This window comes from Hylobates moloch, unplaced genomic scaffold, assembly GCF_009828535.3.
Source record: "Hylobates moloch isolate HMO894 unplaced genomic scaffold, HMol_V3 SCAFFOLD_3, whole genome shotgun sequence".
In the NCBI taxonomy this organism is placed as follows: Eukaryota; Metazoa; Chordata; class Mammalia; order Primates; family Hylobatidae; genus Hylobates; species Hylobates moloch.
In genome coordinates, this window is record NW_026652278.1 from 148057445 (window position 1) to 148082142 (window position 24698).

The 24698-nt window shown below is 37.7% G+C and overlaps 1 protein-coding gene across 11 annotated transcripts in view; it reads left to right on the forward strand.

Annotated features, from left to right (window-relative positions):
- The window catches only part of RAPGEF2 (Rap guanine nucleotide exchange factor 2), a 257309-nt gene extending 235653 nt beyond the window's left edge, over positions 1–21656 (forward strand). For 2 of the 11 annotated variants that reach the window (XM_032148637.2, XM_032148641.2), the window contains 14 exons: positions 1043–1200; positions 1845–2085; positions 4152–4535; positions 5538–5749; positions 5840–5963; positions 6595–6618; positions 7661–7884; positions 9224–9433; positions 11513–11665; positions 12439–12561; positions 14069–14294; positions 14882–15441; positions 17232–17537; positions 19318–21656. In XM_032148637.2, coding sequence (XP_032004528.1) covers positions 1043–1200; positions 1845–2085; positions 4152–4535; positions 5538–5749; positions 5840–5963; positions 6595–6618; positions 7661–7884; positions 9224–9433; positions 11513–11665; positions 12439–12561; positions 14069–14294; positions 14882–15441; positions 17232–17537; positions 19318–19343 — 2971 coding nt within the window. In that variant the 3' untranslated portion in view covers positions 19344–21656. The remainder of the gene's footprint in view (positions 1–1042; positions 1201–1844; positions 2086–4151; positions 4536–5537; positions 5750–5839; positions 5964–6594; positions 6619–7660; positions 7885–9223; positions 9434–11512; positions 11666–12438; positions 12562–14068; positions 14295–14881; positions 15442–17231; positions 17538–19317) is intronic. The other 9 variants (XM_032148652.2, XM_032148689.2, XM_032148680.2 and 6 more) reach the window with 6 other exon arrangements.
- Positions 21657–24698: the final 3042 nt, after the last annotated feature.

Consider the following 24698-nt stretch of genomic DNA (forward strand, 5'->3'; position numbering starts at 1 on the left):
GTATAATCAAGAAATAATGTCTGTGTCAGTCTCCTTACATTTGACTCCATAATGATCTCATTTTTTCTCTAAAACATCGAGAATAAAATTAGGACACTTTGGATTTTTTTCCTCCACTTTTCATTTTACCCAATTTCTTCAGCTGTTGAAGGTCAGATTATAAAATAATTTATCATTCTGATGCAGAACTATCAGTTGAGTGAGATAAATGTATTCTTTTTAATGTGCTTTTTCTTAAATCCATTTCCATCAGAAGCTAGAGCTTATTTTTTTTAAATATATTTCTATGCTGAGAAACTACTAATATTTTTTATGGCTTATCTACTTAGAAAAACCATAGGTTTGGCTGGGTGCAGTGGCTCATGCCTGTAATCCCAGCACTTTGGGAGCCCGAGACGGGCGGATCACGAGGTCCGGAGATCGAGACCATCTTGGCTAATATGGTGAAACCCCGTCTCTACTCAAAATACAAAAAAATTAGCCAGGCGTGGTGGCGGGCGCCTGTAGTCCCAGCTACTCGGGAGGCTGAGGCAGGAGAATGGCCTGAACCTGGGAGGCGGAGCTTGCAGTGAGCCAAGATCGCGCCACTGCACTCCAGCCTGGGCGACAGAGTGAGACTCCATCTCAAAAAAAAAAAAAAAAAAAAGAAAGAAAGAAAAACCATAGGTTTTAGAGAAACACACTATACGCTTACGAAACAGCAAAATGAGGCTGGGTGCTGTGACTCATGCTTGTAATCCTAGCACTTTAGGAGCCTGCAGCAAGAGGATCACTTGAGGCCAAGAGTTTCAAGACCAGCTTGAGCAACAAAGCAAAATGCTGTATCTAAAAACAACAACAACAAAAAATTCAAAACAAAAACAGCAAAATGAGGTGGATACACTTAAGTTGCTTTTGCAATTTTCAACGAAATTTATTAACGGTGTTTTTACATTAGCTGCAAAAAAAAATGGAATATGGCTTTTGGTCTGTGTCTATTATATACTGATGACGTACAACTTTTTAACTTGCTGATAATTTTCTAATTTTCCTCTTGTTTCAGTGATATTGGCATTGGTCAGTCTCAAGATGACAGCATAGTAGGATTAAGGCAGACAAAGCACATCCCAACTGCATTGCCTGTCAGTGGAACCTTATCATCCAGTAATCCTGATTTATTGCAGTCACATCATCGCATTTTAGACTTCAGTACTACTCCTGGTGAGTATCACCAACACTTCTTTTGTTTTCTTATAGTTATCTTTTTATTTCTAACATAATGGTCATATTATATGTATCTCTCTTCATTTGACATGGATTATATCAGATGCTGAGTAAGGACGAAACTTAAACTTCAAGATTTTTGAAATCAGATGTTGGAACCAGTTCTCTTTACATTCAGCAGAGTATTTTTATATGGCCATAGGCAAATTATCTGTCTGAACTTGTTTCTTCTTTCATAAAATGAAGATAACACATCCCATGCCATGATTACTAAATCATATCAAATAAATAGAGTAAGAGGCATATTTTAGGTCTAATTAATGGACTTTTCAATACAATAAAGATTAACTCTGGATTTAAATTTTATTTCTTTGATGCCAGCATGACAGTCTTGAGAGCTACTGTTGTGTACTGATGTGCTTGCAGCTGTCTATAGATCAATCTGTTATCTTTAGGGAAAGGTGTGTTCTTGCAGCAAAACAGCATGCAGATTGATTCTTTGAGGAAGACCTAGAGTAAGGGAGAGGTAAAAGTTCAGCATTACTTTTTCTTAAGGAGCTTTTTTCTGATTACTTTGCTTAATTGCATTGCCATATATTAAAATTCTTTCTACTTATGTGTGTGACTTTTCTTTCCCCCAGACTTGCCAGATCAAGTGCTAAGGGTTTTTAAGGCTGATCAGCAAAGCCGCTACATCATGATCAGTAAGGACACTACAGCAAAGGAAGTGGTCATTCAGGCTATCAGGGAGTTTGCTGTTACTGCCACCCCAGATCAATATTCACTATGTGAGGTCTCTGTCACACCTGAGGGAGTAATCAAACAAAGAAGACTTCCAGATCAGCTTTCCAAACTTGCTGACAGAATACAACTGAGTGGAAGGTATATATTATCTACCTTACTGGATTTCTTTATCCCCTCTTCAAACCCACATCAAAGTCTAAGAGATGAGCAATTTTCAAAGTATTTTTTATATAAGTGTCCCTGCGATTAAAAAGTAGTTGTTGTTGTTTTTTTTTTTCTTTCACCAAGAATTACTGTATGAAAGCAAATGCACACAGTCGACTACTGACCCTTAGAAGGATCTCTTAGGAACTTGTTCAAGGGCACTGTGACCTGAAGGTTGTTACTGACTTCCAAAATGCGTGCTGTAACTTCTCATGCTTGCCTTAGGGTCCTGGTTTGGAAGGGTAGAGTATGCTTGACGTAAAGTCACGGGGTTAAACCCTGGTGCTGTCTTCCCTTTGGATATATACGTTCACAAACACATTTTCTAATCATATTCTAGTGTCATTTGCTCCTGCATACCCAACTTTTCTAGGAGCTTCCTTAGTTTAGGCAGAGACATCTGTGACAATGTGGTTGGCCACTTCTGCCTGTTATTGTACATTATGCTATGAAATACACTTCTTAACTCTGAAACCAAATTTTGCTTGCTACAGAGCTTAGTCCTTTGCTGCAGAAGTGTTTATATCACACATGTTGCTTGCAAGAAAATGCTGTGTCTGATTTTATCATTCTCTTCAATGATATTTTCATTGTTAGATATATGTAACTTTATCTTCAAGTCACAATAAGTGAAAGTTGAAAAAGAAAATAGTTGTTTTGGTTCTCATAATGGCTGGTTTCTACACTGAAAATTAAGTAGTTCCACAAGTCATATTCTTTCTATTTTTAACTTATGGATTGTTTCACTGTATTTGTGTTTTTCATGTTATAGATTTAAACCAGGATATAATTCATTCAAACCTTTGATTTTCTTGCCATCAACTATAACTTCCTTATTCCTCTTCACTTTTGTTTTCAAGCACTAGCAAATAGTTTTGTTTTAGTAGCTCTGTTTTTTCCAATTATCATTTCAATGCACATTGATATATCTGGAACCACGATGGAGTCTTACAGAGCTCCACTGAGCTATAGATTCATGATTGACATTCATTATTGAAGAAAATTATAGATGGGTATGTCATGGGCTTCATGAGTAATCAAAATGGAAAATGTTAAATCTGTGAAAGTCAAGGGCTCAAAGTATATATTTTCTGTCATATGTGTTTGCCTTGGTGAAATACACAAAAAAAAAAACATTTTAGCAGGGCCCCTACTGTGCTCATTCTGTTTTGTCGTTTATGGAATTTTCACAGAGAAAGCATGTGTCTAAAAAACAAAAACAAAACAAAAAATACCACCACCATCACCACACCACACACACACATACACACACACACACACACGCACGTGCGCACGCAACATCTTAATACTATTTTCAACAAATTGCCTAAAAGGAAAAGGAGCTCCAGCCCTGTGTTCTCATTTTGACACTGGTATTAACTACTCAACCTTTAGGAGCCTGTTTCCTATTCTGACAAATAAGTATAATATCTACTATCCACTTACCTGTAGAGTTTTTATGAAAATCCAGATTTTTTAAAGTTAACCTGTTGTAGGATTGTTCTATTCATAGGATGAAATAGAGGGAAGTAGCTTAGGGCTTCTTAGGTATTTGAATAAATAAGTCAACCTGGATTGTTACAATTTGGGCCCATCAATAATCACAGATTATTGAGAAAATAACAGTGTCTTGGGTCTAATCTTTCTGCTTCCTGCGTTAGGGCCTAGTTCCTTTTTAAACTAAAAATGTGACTGTTTTCTGTTATTTTTAGCAAAAAGGGTAAAATACTTCAGAAAGCAGGAAAAGAAAGGATAGAAAGTCCAACTAGTACAAGTGAAATTCCATGTGGTTTGTGTGTTTCTACCACCTACTTCTGGATAGACAGTTCTGTGACCTGGTAACTGAGATAGCAGCTGCACTGTCTTGGTTGAAAAGAAATCTTCCATAATTCAAATTAGTGTTCTCTCAAACTTCCCATAAAAAGTAGCATTATTCTTTCAAGGAGTATCATGAGATTGCTGCTTAGGCTTTGACTGTGATATGTTTCTGTTTTTCATAGGTATTATCTGAAAAACAACATGGAAACAGAAACTCTTTGTTCAGATGAAGATGCTCAGGAGTTGTTGAGAGAGAGTCAAATTTCCCTCCTTCAGCTCAGCACTGTGGAAGTTGCCACACAGCTCTCTATGCGAAATTTTGAACTCTTTCGCAACATTGAACCTACTGAATATATAGATGATTTATTTAAACTCAGATCAAAAACCAGCTGTGCCAACCTGAAGAGATTTGAAGAAGTCATTAACCAGGAAACATTTTGGGTAGCATCTGAAATTCTCAGAGAAACAAACCAGCTGAAGAGGATGAAGATCATTAAGCATTTCATCAAGATAGCACTGCACTGTAGGGAATGCAAGAATTTTAACTCAATGTTTGCAATCATTAGGTAAGAGAGCACATTTTTTCTTAAGATTCAATTCAGTTCACAGATTTAAAATATGTATCGGTCCAGGAACATCGTATAATTAATATAAATGCAATAAGTTTTAATTGACTCATAAGGGACAATTCTTTTTCTCTGAATCCTAACCTTAATCCTTAATTTAAAATCTCTCGTATCAAAAAAACAGCTGTGCCAACCTGAAGAGATTTGAAGAAGCCATTAAGCAGGAAACATTTTGGTAGCATCTGAAGTTCTGATTTGGAGCTCAGAAAATGTATATCCCCCACTTTTTTTTTAAGTTTGTTTCAACTTTTCTCAATATCAGTTTATTTTTCTGTGGAAATAACAATACCCCAAAGAGTTATCAACAAGATTAATGATATAATGTATGTGGAGTTCCATCAAATAGCACAAAGCAGATGGCCAGGAAATGTTCATTTTCTTCCCTTTTTTTAAGAGTTTAGATTGAGGTTAGAAGAAAAAAAATGGCAACAATTACTTATATTGATGTTGAGGGTGATTATTAAATTAGTCATTTTCTCTGTCTGGGAGTTTAGTCATACTCTCATTACTATCATATCTTTTATTTTATTTTATTTTATTTTATTTTATTTTATTTTATTTTATTTTATTTTATTTTATTTTATTACTAGAGGATATTTGCTCAATTGGTTTTATCAAATGGCCGCTATAGGCTAAGCACTGCTATGTGTACATACTGCTGTGTATGGAAACAAAGCATCAATACTTATATTCAGGTGGTTTTGCTGATAGTAAACAGATGAGGTAGGTCTATAGAGAAGAGAAGAGTAAAACGCCTTGGCTTGACCCTGACCCTACTTCCCTGTGCCATCTCATTCCCCAGAATTATGAACAGTTTCTTATGCAGCCTTCTGTAAATTGTTATGAATATAAAGCATAAACATAGAGATGTTATATGTCAATAAATAAACTGTACACTATTTTACTTTAGTTGTTATACCACGTTTCTTTTTCTCCTCTCAGTGGCCTAAACCTGGCACCAGTGGCAAGACTGCGAACAACCTGGGAGAAACTTCCCAATAAATACGAAAAACTATTTCAAGATCTCCAAGACCTGTTTGATCCTTCCAGAAACATGGCAAAATATCGCAATGTTCTCAATAGTCAAAACCTACAACCTCCCATAATCCCTCTATTCCCAGTTATCAAGAAGGATCTCACCTTCCTTCACGAAGGTAAACATAAGGCAGAGGGTTTCCATCTTTGCTTGGAGAAGCACAGAATAAATGCCATGTGATTTCCTTTTTTTCCTCTGTCAATTTCAGGAAATGACTCAAAAGTAGACGGGCTGGTCAATTTTGAGAAGCTAAGGATGATTGCAAAAGAAATTCGTCACGTTGGCCGAATGGCTTCAGTGAACATGGACCCTGCCCTCATGTTCAGGACTCGGTGAGTATGTCATCTTCAGTGGCACGTGTGAGAGTAGAGAAGGTTAAATTTAGAGCTTCCCAATAAATGATTTTTTAAAAGTTTGAATATTTATATTTGTAGTATGGCAGAAATTATAGTAGGATGTGCTGAGAATCACCTGTGAGCTCTAATTTGGAATAAATGTCTTATTCTGTATAAAGTGTTCTTTCGGCTGTCAGTAAAAAGTTTGTCTTTCAGACATTTTCAGTGTAATAGTCACAATTTTATGTGTTTCTTATTTCTCAGAACACTGACTTGTAGAGCTAAAACTCGTAACTAGTAGTATGCACTAAAATATGTAAATACCCCAGATAGTCTTGTCTCAATATCCACACAACAAATTTAGCTAGCAGTGTAGTAGAAAGTGATTAATTCAGTGAAAGAGAGAAAAGTCAGTCTTAATTCTAGAACAAAAAATTTAAATGTAATTGTCTTTTAAGCCAGAAAAATATTTCTAGTAAAGTTGCGTGTGTGAGGTGATTATGCAGTTTAATGTTTGTGGGCTTCTAGAACTGCTTATCCAGAAGTCTAGTCCTTTCTTTCTGAGCTTGTGATCTTTCTGTCTCTCTTTCTACACCCATGCTTCAATCTCCATGGCTCTCACTTACAGGAAGAAGAAATGGCGGAGTTTGGGGTAAGTGGTGGAGACCTTGCATACCCACACACAGTTCTTACTCTGCTCATTGCATTGTTTTCTTACCTGCTGTATTTTCTGATGCTTTGCATTTTTGCATTTTTTTCCTTAACCCTCTTGCTGTAGCAGAATTTCATATGGCAAACTGACTTCAAGTTTAATCTGTTGGGGCTTTTGCTTTTGAAGTCATGATCCATGAGAGCTGTGAAATGATTGATGATTGTTCTGGGGAACTATAGACCAGTTTTTCTGAGCTCTTAGAAATACTTTATTTTAATATAATTGGTGTGTCTTGAAATGCGGAAAGCTCAAAGTAGGGCGAGGGGAGGAAGGATATTAGGAAAAATTGTGCAATTAAAATATTTCACAGATACGTGAGAAATAAATATATTTAATATATAATAGGTGCCCCCAGGTGTTAAACACAAATTTTTTACAGCTCAACTAACTACTATTTTCATTCTGTATAAACCAATCCTTTTTAAAAATAATTCTTAACAATTCATATGCTCAATGGTTTCCATACATATATGTTTACATTTGCATGATTGTTTTATTAACAGATTGACCGTATTACTTTAAAAACTCACCACATTCAACTCAAGGAATAAGAAGACAATTGTGAACATTGTAGCTAATTTTATTTAAATTTATGTATAATATCCTCTTTAGGAGCAGTAATTTTAATGTTGCAAATCTGATGATTATAGCTTTGTATTCTTGCATGAGCTTTTATATGTAATTATTGTTTTCTGGCACCTGTGAGAGAACTGCCTTAAATGCTCTGTAGAGGTGAAAAGTAGAATTTCCTAGTTGGAACTGAACAGGTGCCAAACATATATTTTTATATGTGTATTATGTATAATTTTCTTTAAATTTTTAAAATCTATATTATTCTATATTCCTGTGTAACAGTTTACTCACTGGAATGAGGCATGTGACCTTTTGAACATACAATATTAATATCAGTCTTGGCACGTTTTAAATAGATGAAGTATTCCCATGCTAGAGTGAGCTGCATATCTACCTTTTCATCTTCCAGGTCTCTCAGCCAGGGTAGTACAAACGCAACAGTGCTAGATGTTGCTCAGACAGGTGGTCATAAAAAGCGGGTACGTCGTAGTTCCTTTCTCAATGCCAAAAAGCTTTATGAAGATGCCCAAATGGCTCGAAAAGTGAAGCAGTACCTTTCCAATTTGGAGCTAGAAATGGATGAGGAGAGTCTTCAGACATTATCTCTGCAGTGTGAGCCAGCAACCAACACATGTGAGTTTTTCCTTAAAGTGGCTGCAGACTTTGGCTAGAATTCAGATTTGTTTTCTGTGCAGTGGTATGGGCAGTGACAAAATAAGGCTTAGTGCAGAGGGGGAGCTAGCAATCCTGAGATATACTAGTCTTTCCCTCGAATGCTAATATTGAATACTAGGTAGCACTGTGCGCGGCCAGGCCCTCATGTCAACTGGGTTAGTATGTGGAGGATGACACTGTCCACATCTAAGGCAACCCATTGCTTTAGTTTCACCTAAAGCAGCCAGTACACATGCAACAGACGCATATATAGATATGGCTCCCATTTACATGTCTTTTGTTCTCACAAAACTTATACCCCCAAAGTATAAGCAACCTGAGGGGAGTCAGGGCATAAAATTGGGTGTGCTGGCTGCCTTTTAACCACTAGCCCAAACAACACCCAACAACAAATTCAGCTACCAGTTAGTTAGAGCAATGATTCTGCTCCACAGTGAACCACAATAGCCTTTAAAAATCTGGTTAGTCTGTAAATGGGGCAGTTTTTTTTTTCTAAATCTGCATCTTGACTTGTAAGACAAAGGCATTTTCCATTTGTCTTGAAGAAGAGCTTGTCCTCTGGAGTCAGAGTGGTCTGAGTTCAAGTCCTGTTTGTCTCCTCTTACTAGCAATGTGGCCTTAGGCCAGTTACTTGAGCTCCCTAATCCTTAGTTTCCAGGCGTGTAAAAGGGAGGAAGCATACATATGTCACTGAGTTTTGAATATTAAGATACTACATATACAACATTTAATTGTCCTAAATTGCTTTGCCATTTGTCTACCACAAAATATATACTCAGTATAATACTCAAGCATTATTGGCTACTGTTTGCTTGCACAGATAATTCTACCTCCTAGGAATGTGGTAGTAAATAGATTGCAGTTGACAGCATTTATTAAATAAAAACTTAGCACATACATGTCAAACAATTTGGGACACTGTTTTAGAAAAATAGTGCCTGATGACTTTTCTGTTGTAGCTTTTATCATGTATTTGTGTCTTTCATATACATGGATATAACATATTGAACTACCCACATTTTTCTATATTTTTAATGGGGTGTTTAATAGTATAATCATCTTTTGAGATTGCTGACTTCATAAAGTAGATACCTTTGTCCTGCCACATAGCTAATATTTTCTGTAACTAGGGTCCCCCATCCATTTTCTGTGCTTCATAAAGGCAACAGGAAGAAAGGTGTGCATTAATTTCGTATTCTAACTGCAGAAAATGCTCACACGGTTCTAGAATTATCTTCTACATAGCTACTAGCATCTAAAATTCTTTGTTCTATTTTCAAACCCAAACAATTATCAGTGCCTAAGAATCCTGGTGACAAAAAGCCTGTCAAATCCGAGACCTCTCCAGTAGCTCCAAGGGCAGGGTCACAACAGAAAGCTCAGTCCCTGCCACAGCCCCAGCAGCAGCCACCACCAGCACATAAAATCAACCAGGGACTGCAGGTTCCCGCCGTGTCCCTTTATCCTTCACGGAAGAAAGTGCCCGTAAAGGATCTCCCACCTTTTGGTAAGTGATTATATTCATTTCTTTTTTTGGTGCCATTCACTGTCATGGTTTGCAAATTAGGAAAAAAATATTTGTCTTGGATAACTTTGTCTAATATATTTGAGTTTCTCTGTAATTATTAGCTCCTAATAAAACGTGAACACTCAGCAAGTTAAACCTGACTTTGCCAATGGAAGGGGTTGTTTTTATAAGTAATATCTCATTTAATCATGCTCATTTACTATAACAGGGTGTTAATAGAGAAGTTATGTGTCTATTAATTTTTGCTAAGCGCAGAAGATGCTTTGTTCATTTACATTATTTAAACTGGTTTTGCCTTACAACCAACGAACTGCTGGGATTTAAGCAGAATATTTTAAGTTAAATGAATTGTCTGAAGGTAAATTCTTATTTGTTGACTCACTGATTCTATAACTTAGGGGAAAAGAATAAAACAACTAACTCCTGAATGTGAAGGAGCTAAATTACACTTCATCTTTCCTACTAAAAGAAAAACATCAGCCAGGCATGGTGGCTCACGCCTGTAATCCCAGCACTTTGGGAGGCCGAGGCGGGCAGATTACGAGGTCAGGAGATTGAGACCATCCTGGCTAACACAGTGAAACCCTGTCTCTACTAAAAATACAAAAAAAATAGCTGGGTGTGGTGGTGGGCACCTGTAGTCCCAGCTACTGGAGAGGCTGAGGCAGGAGAATGGCGTGAGCCCGGGAGGCGGAGCTTGCAGTGAGCCGAGATCACGCCACTGCACTCCAGCCTGGGGGACAGAGAAAGACTCCGTCTCAAAAAAATAAAATAAAATAAAATAAAATCACAGTATATAAAATACTAATTTAGAGACGCTGCAGGTGTTCCCCCCACTCTAGTCCATGAAATAGTTTTGTTCTATATACTTTCTACATCTTAAACATTGGTGTCTTTGTCATCACTAGGACCACTTTTGAAGTATCTCACACAGCTTTCTCAGGCATAACATCTTCACATCCATCCACATGGTTTGAAAGATAGTACTTTTTGAATCTGTGTGTGATGCTGGCCTTGGAAATTTTTTCCAGATCAAAACTACCCATTCAATTAGCTTTATTTCCTGTGTATATGATTTCTACATGTAATCAAAGTATTGCTTTAAAAGATTTTTTTAAAAAAGATTGTATTAAAACAACATCAAACTGCTTACATGAAGTGAACTGAAGGATTAAATCTTTGTTAAATTTTACTAACACTAATTTGAGGTAGTTTCAGGCTGTAGTGCCTTCCCAAATATCTCTTTGTTGTTCAAAATAAAATTGAGAGTGCCTCATCATAATATGAGAGGCTTTGTAAAATATTTCAGTGTAACTTCCTCATTTATGAAAAATAATTTTGAGGAGGGAAATCATCTTACATGGACATACAGAATAATTTTTCCTCCACTCTCATCCTTTTGGATCCTACACGTGGTACTGGCTCACTTCCTTCTTCTGAAACCTTCCTCCAAGGTTTTGGGACACAGCACTTTCATGGTCTCTTCCGCCCTTCTCTTTCATCTGTTTACTTGATCAAGTATTAACTGCGTGGAATTCCTTAGAGCGCTTTCATTCACTTTCCTAGTTAGTTCCTCTTAGCTCTTGACTCTGTACTCTTCTCCCTCTATTCTCACTTCTGTTGAGCTACCCCTTTCCAAGGATACAAAACAGTTTCCAACTCAAATTTGGTTTCTAATAATAAACATGTCTAGCTGTGCCACTTCCATCCTAAATTCAGTGTTTCCAAATTGTCCATTTCTTCTTCATTGTTACCTAACATCTTGTTGAATAAAGATGGTGACTACTTCAAAGTTTAGAATCTAACATAAAATATCAAAAGCAATATATTTCTGGTAATGTGGCAGATATCAGTCTGAAACCAAACTATGGGTATCTCATGCCTTCTGTAGGCACTTACTGTGTGGGCCATGAAGAGTACAAAGAACATTTAGATTGTAAACAGGTTGAACCTCAATGTAATGATATTAAATCTTAACACAAAAAAGTTTTTTATTAATAAGTGTTGTTTATTTTCAGACTTGAAAATACATATTTAAGGGTTTTTTTTCTATTATAGGCATAAACTCTCCCCAAGCTTTAAAGAAAATTCTTTCTTTGTCTGAAGAAGGAAGTTTGGAACGTCACAAGAAACAAGCTGAAGATACAATATCAAATGCATCTTCGCAGCTTTCTTCCCCTCCTACTTCTCCACAGAGTTCTCCAAGGAAAGGTAGAATTAAATTACTTTATGTTTTCTTGTACCAAAACCTATACATTTTGGCTATAATAAATTCCAGAGTAATGTATTGCATAATTCTTAACATTATAGTCATTTAAGATGAGCTCATGAGTAATGCCCAATGGATTTTTTTTCCCTCAGTTTATAAATTTGGAAGAATGGTGGTTTTTAAAAATGTTATACTTACAATAAATAGTATTAAATTTATAACTATAAGAAGCCTTTTAAAAATACATTTACTTTTTATTCATGATAATTATACAAAGAATTTTTTATATTACAGTTTGTTCTAACTAAATTTGGTTATATGACATTAGTACAGAGAAGAGGGCTTTGAAAACATGAAAACTAATATCTTCCTGATTTATTTTTTCATTGTATTAACACAGGTCTTGATTACCTTTTTGGTTGCTACCTTGTTTTATTTTTCAAGAGATTATATTTTAGGTACTCAGAGTCGCATTCTTATGTTGATACATTCTCATATTAAAAGATTAGGTAATTTTCTGCTGCATAACTCTTCAGGCTACTTCCTCCTCCTACCCTTTTAACTGAATGAGTGTAAGCCAATAATAAATGGCTAGGACTTAGTTTTCCCTAAAGGAAGGCCAAAAGGGCTTAATACATTGTTAAATTTCACTGACGCAACAGGTATTGCTTTACTTGGTAGATATTTCAGACATCTGTGCATTTTGTATGGGTATCAGTCTCTCCTGTCCTTGTTACATGGATGCATCTCAATTCTTTTCTCATCCTGTTGTTAGGTGGCAGTGGCAATCAGCTGAGATCTTTTGGCTCCGGGCAGTTGGACTTAACCAGTTCCTCCTCTTCTCTTGGAAGTGAGAACAGTAACAAGAATAACAATGCACCACGGACCTATGGGATAGGTGGGGTTTATAGAACCAAAAATGGGGTGGGAAAGAGAGGAATCATCTCATTAGTTAATGAAAATGGGAGAATTCCTCCAAATGTCAAGTGCTCCAAGTGATTTATTTTTCTGAAACTTTTTTTTTTTAGCAGACTGTTCAGGGAAGGCTTTAAATCTTATCTGTCAGAACTTGCAGTGTGGTTTTATAAAAAGACATTTTATAAATGAACACATTAAATCTTATCAAGACCTGTGCAGCCTTTAAAAAATAAATCAGGAATTACCAATATACTGAAAGAACATACTTAAACTGGCAACATTTAGATGCTCTAGATTTTAATTTTTCTTAGGTAAGTGGCATTGAAGGAATTTGCATTGCACATAATATAAAATCAATATTTAAGTAACACAAGATCCCTAGTAATGTAGACAAGAAAAAAATGAATATTGAGAAAGAAGATTTGGATTTTTTTCATTAAAAATATCAAGATAGGGCCGGGTGCAGTGGCTCACGCCTGTAATCCCAGCACTTTGGGAGGCCAAAACAGGCTGATTACCTGAGGCCAGGAGTTCGAGTCTAGCTTGGCCAACATGGTGAAACCCCTGTCTCTAGTAAAAATACAAAAAATAAAATAAAATAAGCCAGGCATGGTGGCACACGCCTGTAATCCCAGCTACTTGGGAGGCTGAGGCAGGAGAATTGCTTGAAGCCAGGAGGTGGAGTTTTCAGTGAGCCGAGATCTGCCACTGCACTCCAGCTTGGGTGACAGAGGGAGACTCCGTCTCAAAAAAAAAAAAAAATCAAGATAGGCCCCTTCCATTGTGACTTTCAAAATTATTTTTAGTAACAAAAGAGACTTAAGGGTCCTTTCAGGCCAAGAAGTAGGCATCTGTTTAGATATTCTATAGTAATCATCTTGTGAAAAGTGCCCATTAACTCCTTCAAAACGATTGGTTTTTATGTGATTCAACCAATATTAATACTGAAAAACCAAATGGCAAAAATTCAAAGACATCTTCAGGTCTTATTTCTTTTTTTTTGTTGTTTATATGTTTACTTGAAATTGTAGGTAGGATACAGGTATTTCCAGTTGAATTAGTCTATGCCATACAAGTTCTAAAAATTGAAAACTGTTGAAAACAAGATCAGTGGCTTTGCATTTTGAAAAAAACATACTTTAAAATCTGATCCGTTATTCTTCGTGGTTTCTTTTCTATAGACTAATAGTGTAATTATATAGATAAGGGAGCTAAGAATAGTCGAGTGGTGCCTTTTCTGCATCTTTTCCTAGCTTGTAGGATACTTTCTTTTTTCCTCTCTAAACTTTGATTAAACCTCTTAAGCTTCATTAGAATAAAACATTGGTCTCTTAGTCATGTGGTCTCTACAAGTGAAATGGGGTTTTTCTCCCCACTTCTATAGAGATATCTATGCCTGCATTTTATTTTTGCTTCTATTTGGTAGACTTCCCTTTGATGTTATAAACCTAGAGAGTCTAATTAATACGGTCGTATTTCTCATGCAGGCTATACTTTGGCTCCCAGTGGTACTGTGGATAATTTTTCAGATTCTGGTCACAGTGAAATTTCTTCACGATCCAGTATTGTCAGCAATTCGTCTTTTGACTCAATGCCAGTCTCACTGCACGATGAGAGGCGCCAGAGGCATTCTGTCAGCATCGTGGAAACAAACCTAGGGATGGGCAGGATGGAGAGGCGGACCATGATGGAACCTGATCAGTATAGCTTGGGGTAGGTGGCTCTTTTTAATGTTCTTTTGAATTTATCCTTCCATCTCTATTTTAATAATGAGTCTTTTCTTCCATTGTTTGTTTTTATTTATTTTACATAACGCCTAAGAATTTTTCTCCCGTCCCAGTTCTGATTTTCACAATTTCTACACTAAGTATCATGTTATTTTTGTTAAGCAGACTGCTTTTTTAGTCAAGTTTATTCTTCATTGGAACACAATTGTTCGTGCCGAAGGCAGAGGGTGACTGTAGATCCATCCCAGTTCTTTTGTATGAGCTGCCTTCCTGAAATAATCAGATTATATTGAGCCACCCTTAATGTTGTTGGGGAAATTTTTTTTTTTTTTTTTTTTTATGGCACGTTGTGTTCTTTTCCCCCATGCCTGTTTTATAGTAATGATAAAGTCAGAAGGCTAGACGTGGCAGAACTGGCCAATATAAGGCAATTCAGTGCTACTTTTATCCTGTTTCTGGGATGAAAGCAAGCTACCTTTCTAGGAAAAAGGGTATTTTGGTTTTATCATAGGTGAATTAGTTATCAATCTTGTTTTGGTTTTTTTTTTTTTTCCATTTCTTTTAACCACTTAGGTCCTATGCACCAATGTCCGAGGGCCGAGGCTTATATGCTACAGCTACAGTAATTTCTTCTCCAAGCACAGAGGAACTTTCCCAGGATCAGGGGGATCGCGCGTCACTTGATGCTGCTGACAGTGGCCGTGGGAGCTGGACGTCATGCTCAAGTGGCTCCCATGATAATATACAGACGATCCAGCACCAGAGAAGCTGGGAGACTCTTCCATTCGGGCATACTCACTTTGATTATTCAGGGGATCCTGCAGGTTTATGGGCATCAAGCAGCCATATGGACCAAATTATGTTTTCTGATCATAGCACAAAGTATAACAGGCAAAATCAAAGTAGAGAAAGCCTTGAACAAGCCCAGTCCCGAGCAAGTTGGGCGTCTTCCACAGGTTACTGGGGAGAAGACTCAGAAGGTGACACAGGCACAATAAAGCGGAGGGGTGGAAAGGACGTTTCCATTGAAGCCGAAAGCAGTAGCCTAACGTCTGTGACCACAGAAGAAACCAAGCCTGTCCCCATGCCTGCCCACATAGCTGTGGCATCAAGTACTACAAAGGGGCTCATTGGTAAGTTTTAAAATTGGGGGACTTTGTCATGTCTGGATCATGTCTTTAATGCAACTTATTACAATAGTAAAATTATGTGTTTGTTGGTTCTTTTCCTCATTTTCTCCATTGCTATATAGGACTTCCAAATTAGTGGTGTGTTAAGGTCTTTGAAATCAATAGTGGTTAAGAGCCCAGGTTTTGTGGTCAGGTACCTACAGATCTATTCCTACATAACAAAACATTCAATAAATCTTAGCTATCAGGATCAGTACATTGTCATTGTGGATATTATCTAGTCTAATTTTTTTCTCTTAACCTGAAAATCAGAATGGATTCCTGTTACTCATAGAGGAGAAATTTTTCTTTAATTGAAACTCTTTTATATCTTTTATTCTTCTATTTTGTTCTCTTAATTGTATTTAGAACTATACACTTTGTATATTTAAAAGTCTTCCATTGATTTTTATTCTGCACACACATCATTTCTTGATAAGCAAATCTTTGTGCACACTGTAGAAGGAGGGAGAGGTGCTAATAGTGTAATGACTAAGAGCACGGGCTTAGGAGTCAGGCGGACTGGGGATTGAATCCCTGTTTGCCGCTTTATTAGTTTTGTGACATTGGGTAAAATACAAAACAGTGCCTGTTTCCTCATCTGTAAAATGAGCTTAATAATTTCTACTTAATAGAGTTAGTGTGAGGATTCAAGGAAATTTATGCAAAGTATTCAGAACAGTGCCCAGATAGTAGATTCATTAAGTACATGAAAGCTATTGCTGCTGCTGTTTCTGTTAGAAGAGGCTCTCATGCTCCCTCAGTCCTGTTGAGATATATTTTCTATGGCACAATTAACATCTATATAGACGAAGTGTAGGAACAGATGATAGGTTGTAGAATGAGAAATTCTGGAGTATAATCATTACAGACATTACTTTTATTAGTAGGAAAATTGTAGTTATTTAGCCATGTAAATAGTCATGGGTAGATTTCAAGTTTAATATCCTTTTACAATGAATAAGGAGAAAACAGTTAATAAATATTCTTAGGTTGGACTTTTTCAAGTGCTTACAACTAATACTCGGAATTTTTATTGCAAAGGAAGGAAGAATGATTTTTAGTTCTTAACAATTGAGTTTTAAAAGTTCAAGAAAATGAAACTTTAGTTTTACTGGCCTATACAGGTTTCATATTCTAGGTCATGAGCATCAATAAAGGGATTTTAAGAAAAATAGACACCTTATAGTAATAGTTTTAGAGTTTTTAAATTGGGATCCTTTGTGCAACTTTTCCAAGTTTCTGTAAGTGAAGTCCTGAGACCCGAGAGTGATGTAGAATTGCTTCTCTGCCTGGTAAAGATAAATGCCCAGAAAGAGGGCAGATCCAGCAGGCAGAGAGGAAAAAGGGAACTTGTACCAAGCACAAACAGGTTCTAGGCGTAGTGCTGTGTGCTTAGGTTCTTCCTGTGCTTCAGTCTTTCCAGTAAATCCAGGGGTTAGGTTTTAATCTTACTATTTTATAGTTACAGATCATTTTAAATGGACAAGCAGCCCATTTAAAGATAAAAGCACTTAGATGGACTAGCAGCTTCACTCACCAGTTATTTCACCACACAGAGATAACCATTGTGAAATTTGGTTTAGTTAACATGCACTCCCTGGCCTGCCTCACACCGTACCTCTGACCCATACCACACAAATGCACATTTGCTGCTACACTGCGGATGCTGTTTTAATAATTATTTTTATATTTTTAATAAACTTTTGTGGCATGAACTAGTTTTTAATGCTGGTGCCTTGTTTCTACTCTAGCGCGAAAGGAGGGCAGGTATCGAGAGCCCCCGCCCACCCCTCCCGGCTACATTGGAATTCCCATTACTGACTTTCCAGAAGGGCACTCCCATCCAGCCAGGAAACCGCCGGACTACAACGTGGCCCTTCAGAGATCGCGGATGGTCGCACGATCCTCCGACACAGCTGGGCCTTCATCCGTACAGCAGCCACATGGGCATCCCACCAGCAGCAGGCCTGTGAACAAACCTCAGTGGCATAAACCGAACGAGTCCGACCCACGCCTCGCCCCCTATCAGTCCCAAGGGTTTTCCACCGAGGAGGATGGTATATACACATAAATATTCCTAAAACCTCCAAGTTAGATGTGTTCACTTATGCTGCTTTCCCAAGCCATTTCTGTTTTCTTAACACTGCAGTCAGCTATGTCTAACCATACACTACACAAAGTACACTGTATTCAGAGTTCCAAATTTAGGGTTACGGCTGTTGACTGCTTTTTGTGTGTGTGTGTGTGTGTGTGTGTGTGTGTGTGTCCCTAAATGGCTTTAAAAATGCCAAAGATTATGGAGGGAGTCACTTAAAATACAGTGTGTGACCCTATTTTAAGAAAAAGAATAGGCCAGGTGCAATGCTTACACCTGTAATCCCAGCACTTTGGGAGGCTGAGGCAGGCAGATTACTTGAGCTCAGGAGTTTGAGACCAGCCTGGCCAAAATAGTGAAACCCTGTCTCTACTAAAAATACAAAAATTAGCCGAGTATAGTGGCAGGCACCTGTAATCCCAGCTGCTCGGGAGGCTGAGGCAGGAGAATCACTTGAGCCCAGAAGGCAGAGGTTGCAGTGAGCCGACAACATGTCACTGCACTCCAGCCTGGGTGACAGAGTGATTGACTCTGTCTCAAAAAAAGAAAAAGAAAATAAAAATCTCACAAGTTTGTGCTGTTGTCAAGAATTTTAGAAGCATCTAGGACTCTCAAAGGTGGATGGTTAAAGTTTTCTGTGGAAACATTATATTTGCACTTTTAATGAATTGGGACTCATTTGGAAATGAAAGTCTGATAAAGAAAGATACATTATCAGCCAGCCTGGTGGCTCATGCCTGTAATCCCAGCACTTTGGGAGGCCGAGGTGGAGAGGATTGCTTGAGGCCAGGAGTTTGAGACAGGCCTGGGCAACATAGTGAGACCTGTCTCCATAAAAATATTTTTCAAATGACCCAGGCGTGGTGGTGTGTACCTATAGTCCTAGCTACTCTGGAGGCTGAAGGAGCCTCTGAGCCCAGGAGTTCAGGGCTGCAGTGACCCATGATTGTGCCACTGCACCATAGCCTAGGTAGCAGAGCAAGACCCTGTCTCTAAAAGAAAGAGAGAGAAGGGGAGGGAGAAAGGGAAGGAAGGAAGGAACCCACATTCTGTGTACTCTTTGTGCATTCTTTCTACAAATCTATCTGACCATGCTGAATTGAGAATGAGGAAGGAGATCATGTCCTCCTATCCTCTTTTTAAAGTTTTCAGTTTAACATGTTTGATTACACAATCATAGAAAAAAGCAACACATGACCGGGAGATCAGGAGGCTGAGGCAGGAGAATCACTTGAGCCCGGGAGGCGGAGGTTGCAGTAAGCCGAGAACACTGCACTGTGGATGGCAAACCTACACCCTGTCTCAAAAAAATTAAATAAATAAATAGAAAAACATTACAAATGAAAATTACTTAAAATCCTGTCACTTGCAGATAGCCACTATTAAAATGTTATATATCCTAGACTTTTTATGTGTATCTGATTGTATATTATTTTTTTAAATGGCACATGCTATTTTACAACTTTTAAAAATGAATTTATTAACTTTCTGAACAAAAATATATAATGCATATCTTTTTAATATTGTTTGTGTGTATGTATGTAAAGATATGTATTGCATACATTTTAACCTTTTTGTTGTTCATCATTGCTTAGGAAAAAAAGACAAGGATTCTAAGTGAGCTATACTAAAAAGAATAACTATGATAGTTTTATTTAGCACATCAGTGAATATATTTTCTATAGCACAAGAAATTACTTGCTTGTTTATTGATTTCTTTTTCTTCCCTGCTGTATTTGCAGAAGATGAACAAGTTTCTGCTGTTTGAGGCACAGGCTTTTCTGGAAGCAGAGCGAGCCGCCTGAAAGGAGAGCACAAGAAGACGTCCCGAGCATTGGAGCCTTGGAACTCACATTCTGAGGATGGTGGACCAGTTTGCCTCCTTCCCTGCCTTAAAAGCAGCATGGGGCTTCTTCTCCCCTTCTTCCTTTCCCCTTTGCATGTGAAATACTGTGAAGAAATTGCCCTGGCACTTTTCAGACTTTGTTGCTTGAAATGCACAGTGCAGCAATCTTCGAGCTCCCACTGTTGCTGCCTGCCACATCACACGGTATCATTCCAAATTCCAAGATCATCACAACAAGATGATTCACTCTGGCTGCACTTCTCAATGCCTGGAAGGATTTTTTTTAATCTTCCTTTTAGATTTCAGTCCAGTCCTAGCACTTGATCTCATTGGGATAATGAGAAAAGCTAGCCATTGAACTACTTGGGGCCTTTAACCCACCAAGGAAGACAAAGAAAAACAATTAAATCATTTGAGTACAGTGCTTGTCCACTTGTTTACAATGTCCTCCTTTTTAAAAAAAAAAAAAAATGAGTTTAAAGATTTTGTTCAGAGAGTAAATGTATATCCATTTAATGATTACAGTATTATTTTAAACCTTACGTAGGGTTGCCAGCCTGGTTTCTGAAAAACCAAATATGCCGGACAGGGTGTGGCCACACCAAGAAGACGGGAAGACCTGGCTTGTGACCCTGGCTTCCCATGTCCTTCTGGTCTCACCCACGAAGTGCCCTATCCTGGAAGTATGAAATGTTAGCCAATTAATACCAAGACACCTCATCTGCTCCTTCCCCAGTGGATGGGGTTCTGTAAAACTGTTTGCACATGGCCAGGGGAGGGAACTAGGACCCTTGTGTCCTGTCTGAGCCTTATGGAGGCAGGACGGTGTCATTGGCGGATGTGTCCTGCTCCATTGAGATGGATGGCAAACCCCATTTTTAAGTTATATTTCTTTGATTTTTGTTAATTTAGAGGTGTAGGTTTTGTTTTTTTTTTTTTTTTTTTTTTTTTTTAAGAGAAACATTTATAACTGGATAGCATTGCAGTGAAAGCAGCTTGGGATGTTGGAGCTAATGCCAGCTGTTTATACTGCTCTTTCAAGACAGCCTCCCTTTATTGAATTGGCATTAGGGAATAAACAAGCCTTTAAACGTGATAAAAGATCAAAAACCTGGTTAGACATGCCAGCCTTTGCAAGGCAGGTTAGTCACCAAAGACTAACCTCCAAGTGGCTTTATGGACGCTGCATATAGAGAAGGCCTAAGTGTAGCAACCATCTGCTCACAGCTGCTATTAACCCTATAATGACTGAAATGACCCCTCCACTCTATTTTTGTGTTGTTTTGCACAGACTCCGGAAAAGTGAAGGCTGCCAATCTGAGTAGTACTCAAATGTGAGGAACTGCTGGTCTTGGATTTTTTTTCCATTAAATTCAGCTGATCATATTGATCAGTAGATAAACGTAAATAGCTTCAAATTTTAAAAGTGGAATTGCAGTGTTTTTTCACTGTATCAAACAATGTCAGTGCTTTATTTAATAATTCTCTTCTGTATCATGGCATTTGTCTACTTGCTTATATATTACATTGTCAATTATGCATTTGTAATTTTACATGTAATATGCATTATTTGCCAGTTTTATTATATAGGCTATGGACCTCATGTGCATATAGAAAGACAGAAATCTAGCTCTACCACAAGTTGCACAAATGTTATCTAAGCATTAAGTAATTGTAGAACATAGGACTGCTAATCTCAGTTCGCTCTGTGATGTCAAGTGCAGAATGTACAATTAACTGGTGATTTCCTCATACTTTTGATACTACTTGTACCTGTATGTCTTTTAGAAAGACATTGGTGGAGTCTGTATCCCTTTTGTATTTTTAATACAATAATTGTACATATTGGTTATATTTTTGTTGAAGATGGTAGAAATGTACTATGTTTATGCTTCTACATCCAGTTTGTACAAGCTGGAAAATAAATAAATATAACATAAAGCCTTGCCTATGTTCTTAATGAATCATGCATGCTTTTTATTATTAAAGTGGAATAGAAGCCTTTAGTCTCCTGCAGAAGCAAGTCCTTTGGGTGGAGAGATTTAGCCTCATGGTTATTGGAAACTGCCCAATAGCCTATTTAATTTAGGTAGATCTCTGTTGATCCAAAGCAATTAATATCATTAACGTTAGCACCAACCAAACCATGTTCAGAATTCAGTGTTTCTTGAAAATGAAGATTCTGTCACAATATATTTGCATAACATTTGTTTCTTCTCAACCGTTTCCAACAATAATCTTTATGGTACATAATATTTTGGTTCCCAGTATATATATTGAGAGACAGGACCTCAGAGAACTTAAACTGACATTCAAGGTCATGATCATTAAGTGAAGAGTACAATTTAGCTAGTGATTCTGGACTTCTAACTAGTACACAATACTGATATGAGTGCTGATGTGTGGTAAGTCTGAATAATACTTTAGTCTATCAGAAGGGCACTTAATTTTAAAAGGTAAAAACCAATTAAGTAGCAGCCTGCTTAAGCACATGTTGAAATGAGTGACTCATTTCTTTTCCTCAAGCAAGCGTAACTGAAAGTATCCATCAGCCACTGAGAAGTCTCAGAAGTCGGAGTGGAAGCAACTGGAAGCAGAGGCACCAAACACTGGAAAATGTGAGGGAGCCTGAAGAGGAGAGGGAGGAAGGTCCCTCCAGAAGCTAACAGGAAAATGGCCAGGGCCAGGCTTCAAGATCTTTCCAAGGTATTCGTGCCAGCTATTTCGCTGAGAAATTTTGAAAACCTGGACACCAAAATAATCGGGAAAATTATTTATTTATTTATTTATTTATTTATTTATTTATTTATTTATTTATTTTTTAACCATTCTAGTAGCTTCAACCACACCTTTTAAAAAATGAAGAACCTGCATGTTTGTGTATGTTGTTACATGCTCACCTCTGTTGTCTTTTCACTTTAAAACCCATTCCTCAGGGACTTTCCTAAACTGTCACTCAGAAAGCTTAATTTTCTCAAACTTTTTTTGAAAAAATACTAAGAATCTGATGTTTTGGAGGATAACCTCTTTATCATTACTGTTTGTGTTCTGCTAAAAATATGAGACAGTGACAAATAGGCCATGGTTTGTTTTCCTTTTAGGTTTTATTAGACTTTTATGTTTTAGGATACTTCCTCCACGTAGCACAAGACTGGTCTCCACTTAAGGGTTTCAAGAAATAAGTATTTGCCAAGTGTAACAGTTTGCAGGGACAGAGTTTATGTTATGTTAATAATAGAACCTTGCCAAGTTTTAGGGATATTGTAGAAGGTTTGGGTGAAGGTCTGATGCTCTCCACCCTAATCAAAGAGGCCACACAGACCTGTGTCTGTTTTCATACATACAGGTTGAAGTCCTCAGAATGTTTTTCTCAGCTTCAATCCATTTCTTTGCTTTTGGGAGGTATAGATTTTATGCTCATCTATGAATTAATATCTTTTACCTTTAGTTCACTGATAATATCCCAAAATGAATAATGCAAGCTTCTGAGGATGCATGTATCAACACACCTTTTCGTCTCTGTCTCTCAACGCCATTGCACTACATTCATGCCAAAGAAAAATAGGAAACTCTCTTGAGTGCTTTATCCCATGATACCAGCATTCTTTAAAAAAAAAAAAAAAAGCTTGCCTACAGAATAAAGGTAATGCAGCAACTGAGGAGTCAAGTTGTTGATTGCAGAGGTAAATTATTTTATGAAGATTCACTAAGGGTATAATATCAGCAGAGGTTGTTGAAAGGGGCAATAAGATGGAAATGTGTAAGGCAAACTGCAGCTGAGGCCAACATGACACTTTCAAGACAGATTTTAAAGTGCAAATTTACCTATTTGAGAGTGAGACGAAAATACTGACTGGAACTGAAAAATAATTTATGAATTGCCTTTTTTTTTTTTGAGACAGAGTCTCACTCTGTTATCCAGGCTAGAGTGCAGTGGCGCAATCTCAGCTCCACCTCCTGGGTTCAAGCAATTCTCCTGCCTCAGCCTCCTGAGTAGCTGGGACTACAGACGTGCACCACCACACCGGGCTAATTTTTGTGTTTTTAGTAGAGACGGGGTTTCACCATGTTGGCCAGGCTGGTCTTGAACTCCTGACCTCAAATGATCCACCCGCCTTGGCCTCCCAAAGTGCCGAGATTACAAGCGTGAGCCACCGTGCCCGGCCTGAGTTGCAGTTTTTAAAAGATACACATTTTAGCCAAGTACAAGGCAAGCTAGTTGTTCCTATGACATATACCAGAAAAATTTATAGAGGCAATCACAACATTCCATGCAAGGTTAAGAAATGCCAGAAAAGACTTTACTTCATGGGCAATCAAGATTGTAACAATTCTTACGGGAAAAATGTCTAAGCCTAGAATAAAATATCTGAAATAAATTGAGTCAAATGACCAGCTTTATAAAGACTGAAAGTGAAATCAACTTAATTCAGAGTGTTCAACACCTCAAAAATAAAAGTTAGTTTAATACAATTTAAGAAACTTTTGGCCAGGAACAGTGGGTCATACCTGTAATCTCAGCATTATGGGAGGCTGAGGCAAGAGGATTGCTTGATGCCAGGAATTCAAGAACCAGCCCGGGCAACAAAGCAAGACCCTATCTCTACAAAAAATAAAAAATACAGCCAGTTGTAAGGGTGTGCACCTGTAGTCCTAGCTACTCAGGAGGCTAAAGTAGGAGGATCACTTAAGCCCAGGAGTTCAAGGCTGCAGTGATCTATGATCATGCCACTGCACTCCAGCCTGGGCGACAGGGCAAGACTCTGTCTCAGAAAAGAAACATTTTAATAATATTCTATGACCTTGCCAAATGCATTGTGGTCAAATGGGGACCAATGAGGTAATAGTATCTCAAAATACGTGAGGTTTTCTTTATATAGATTGAAACTTTTTTTCCCCAAATAGGACTATAAAATTGGTTTTAGGATCAGGTGAGTGTCACATTTGGTATTAAGATGAAAATATGTATATGTACAATGTTTCTAGATATAGTTTAGTGAGCTAATTTACTGTGGTCCAAGCACTTTTCTAGATGCTAGATATTTACAGATTTTACTAAAGTGAACCGAGGCACCTTCAAGTTATACTTTCTTACTTTAGAGAAGTGTCTCAGGCCCTACATGGAAAAACCTATGGAGTGATCCCACCATCTTGATCACCGCTGGATTGAAGGAGGTGTCTGATCCAAGAGTTGCCAATGTGGGCTCACCAGCAGTCTGTAAGAGGGCCCTGGAATGAGTGCCGTGACCAGCCCGTAAGAAGGAAAGCAACAGCTAA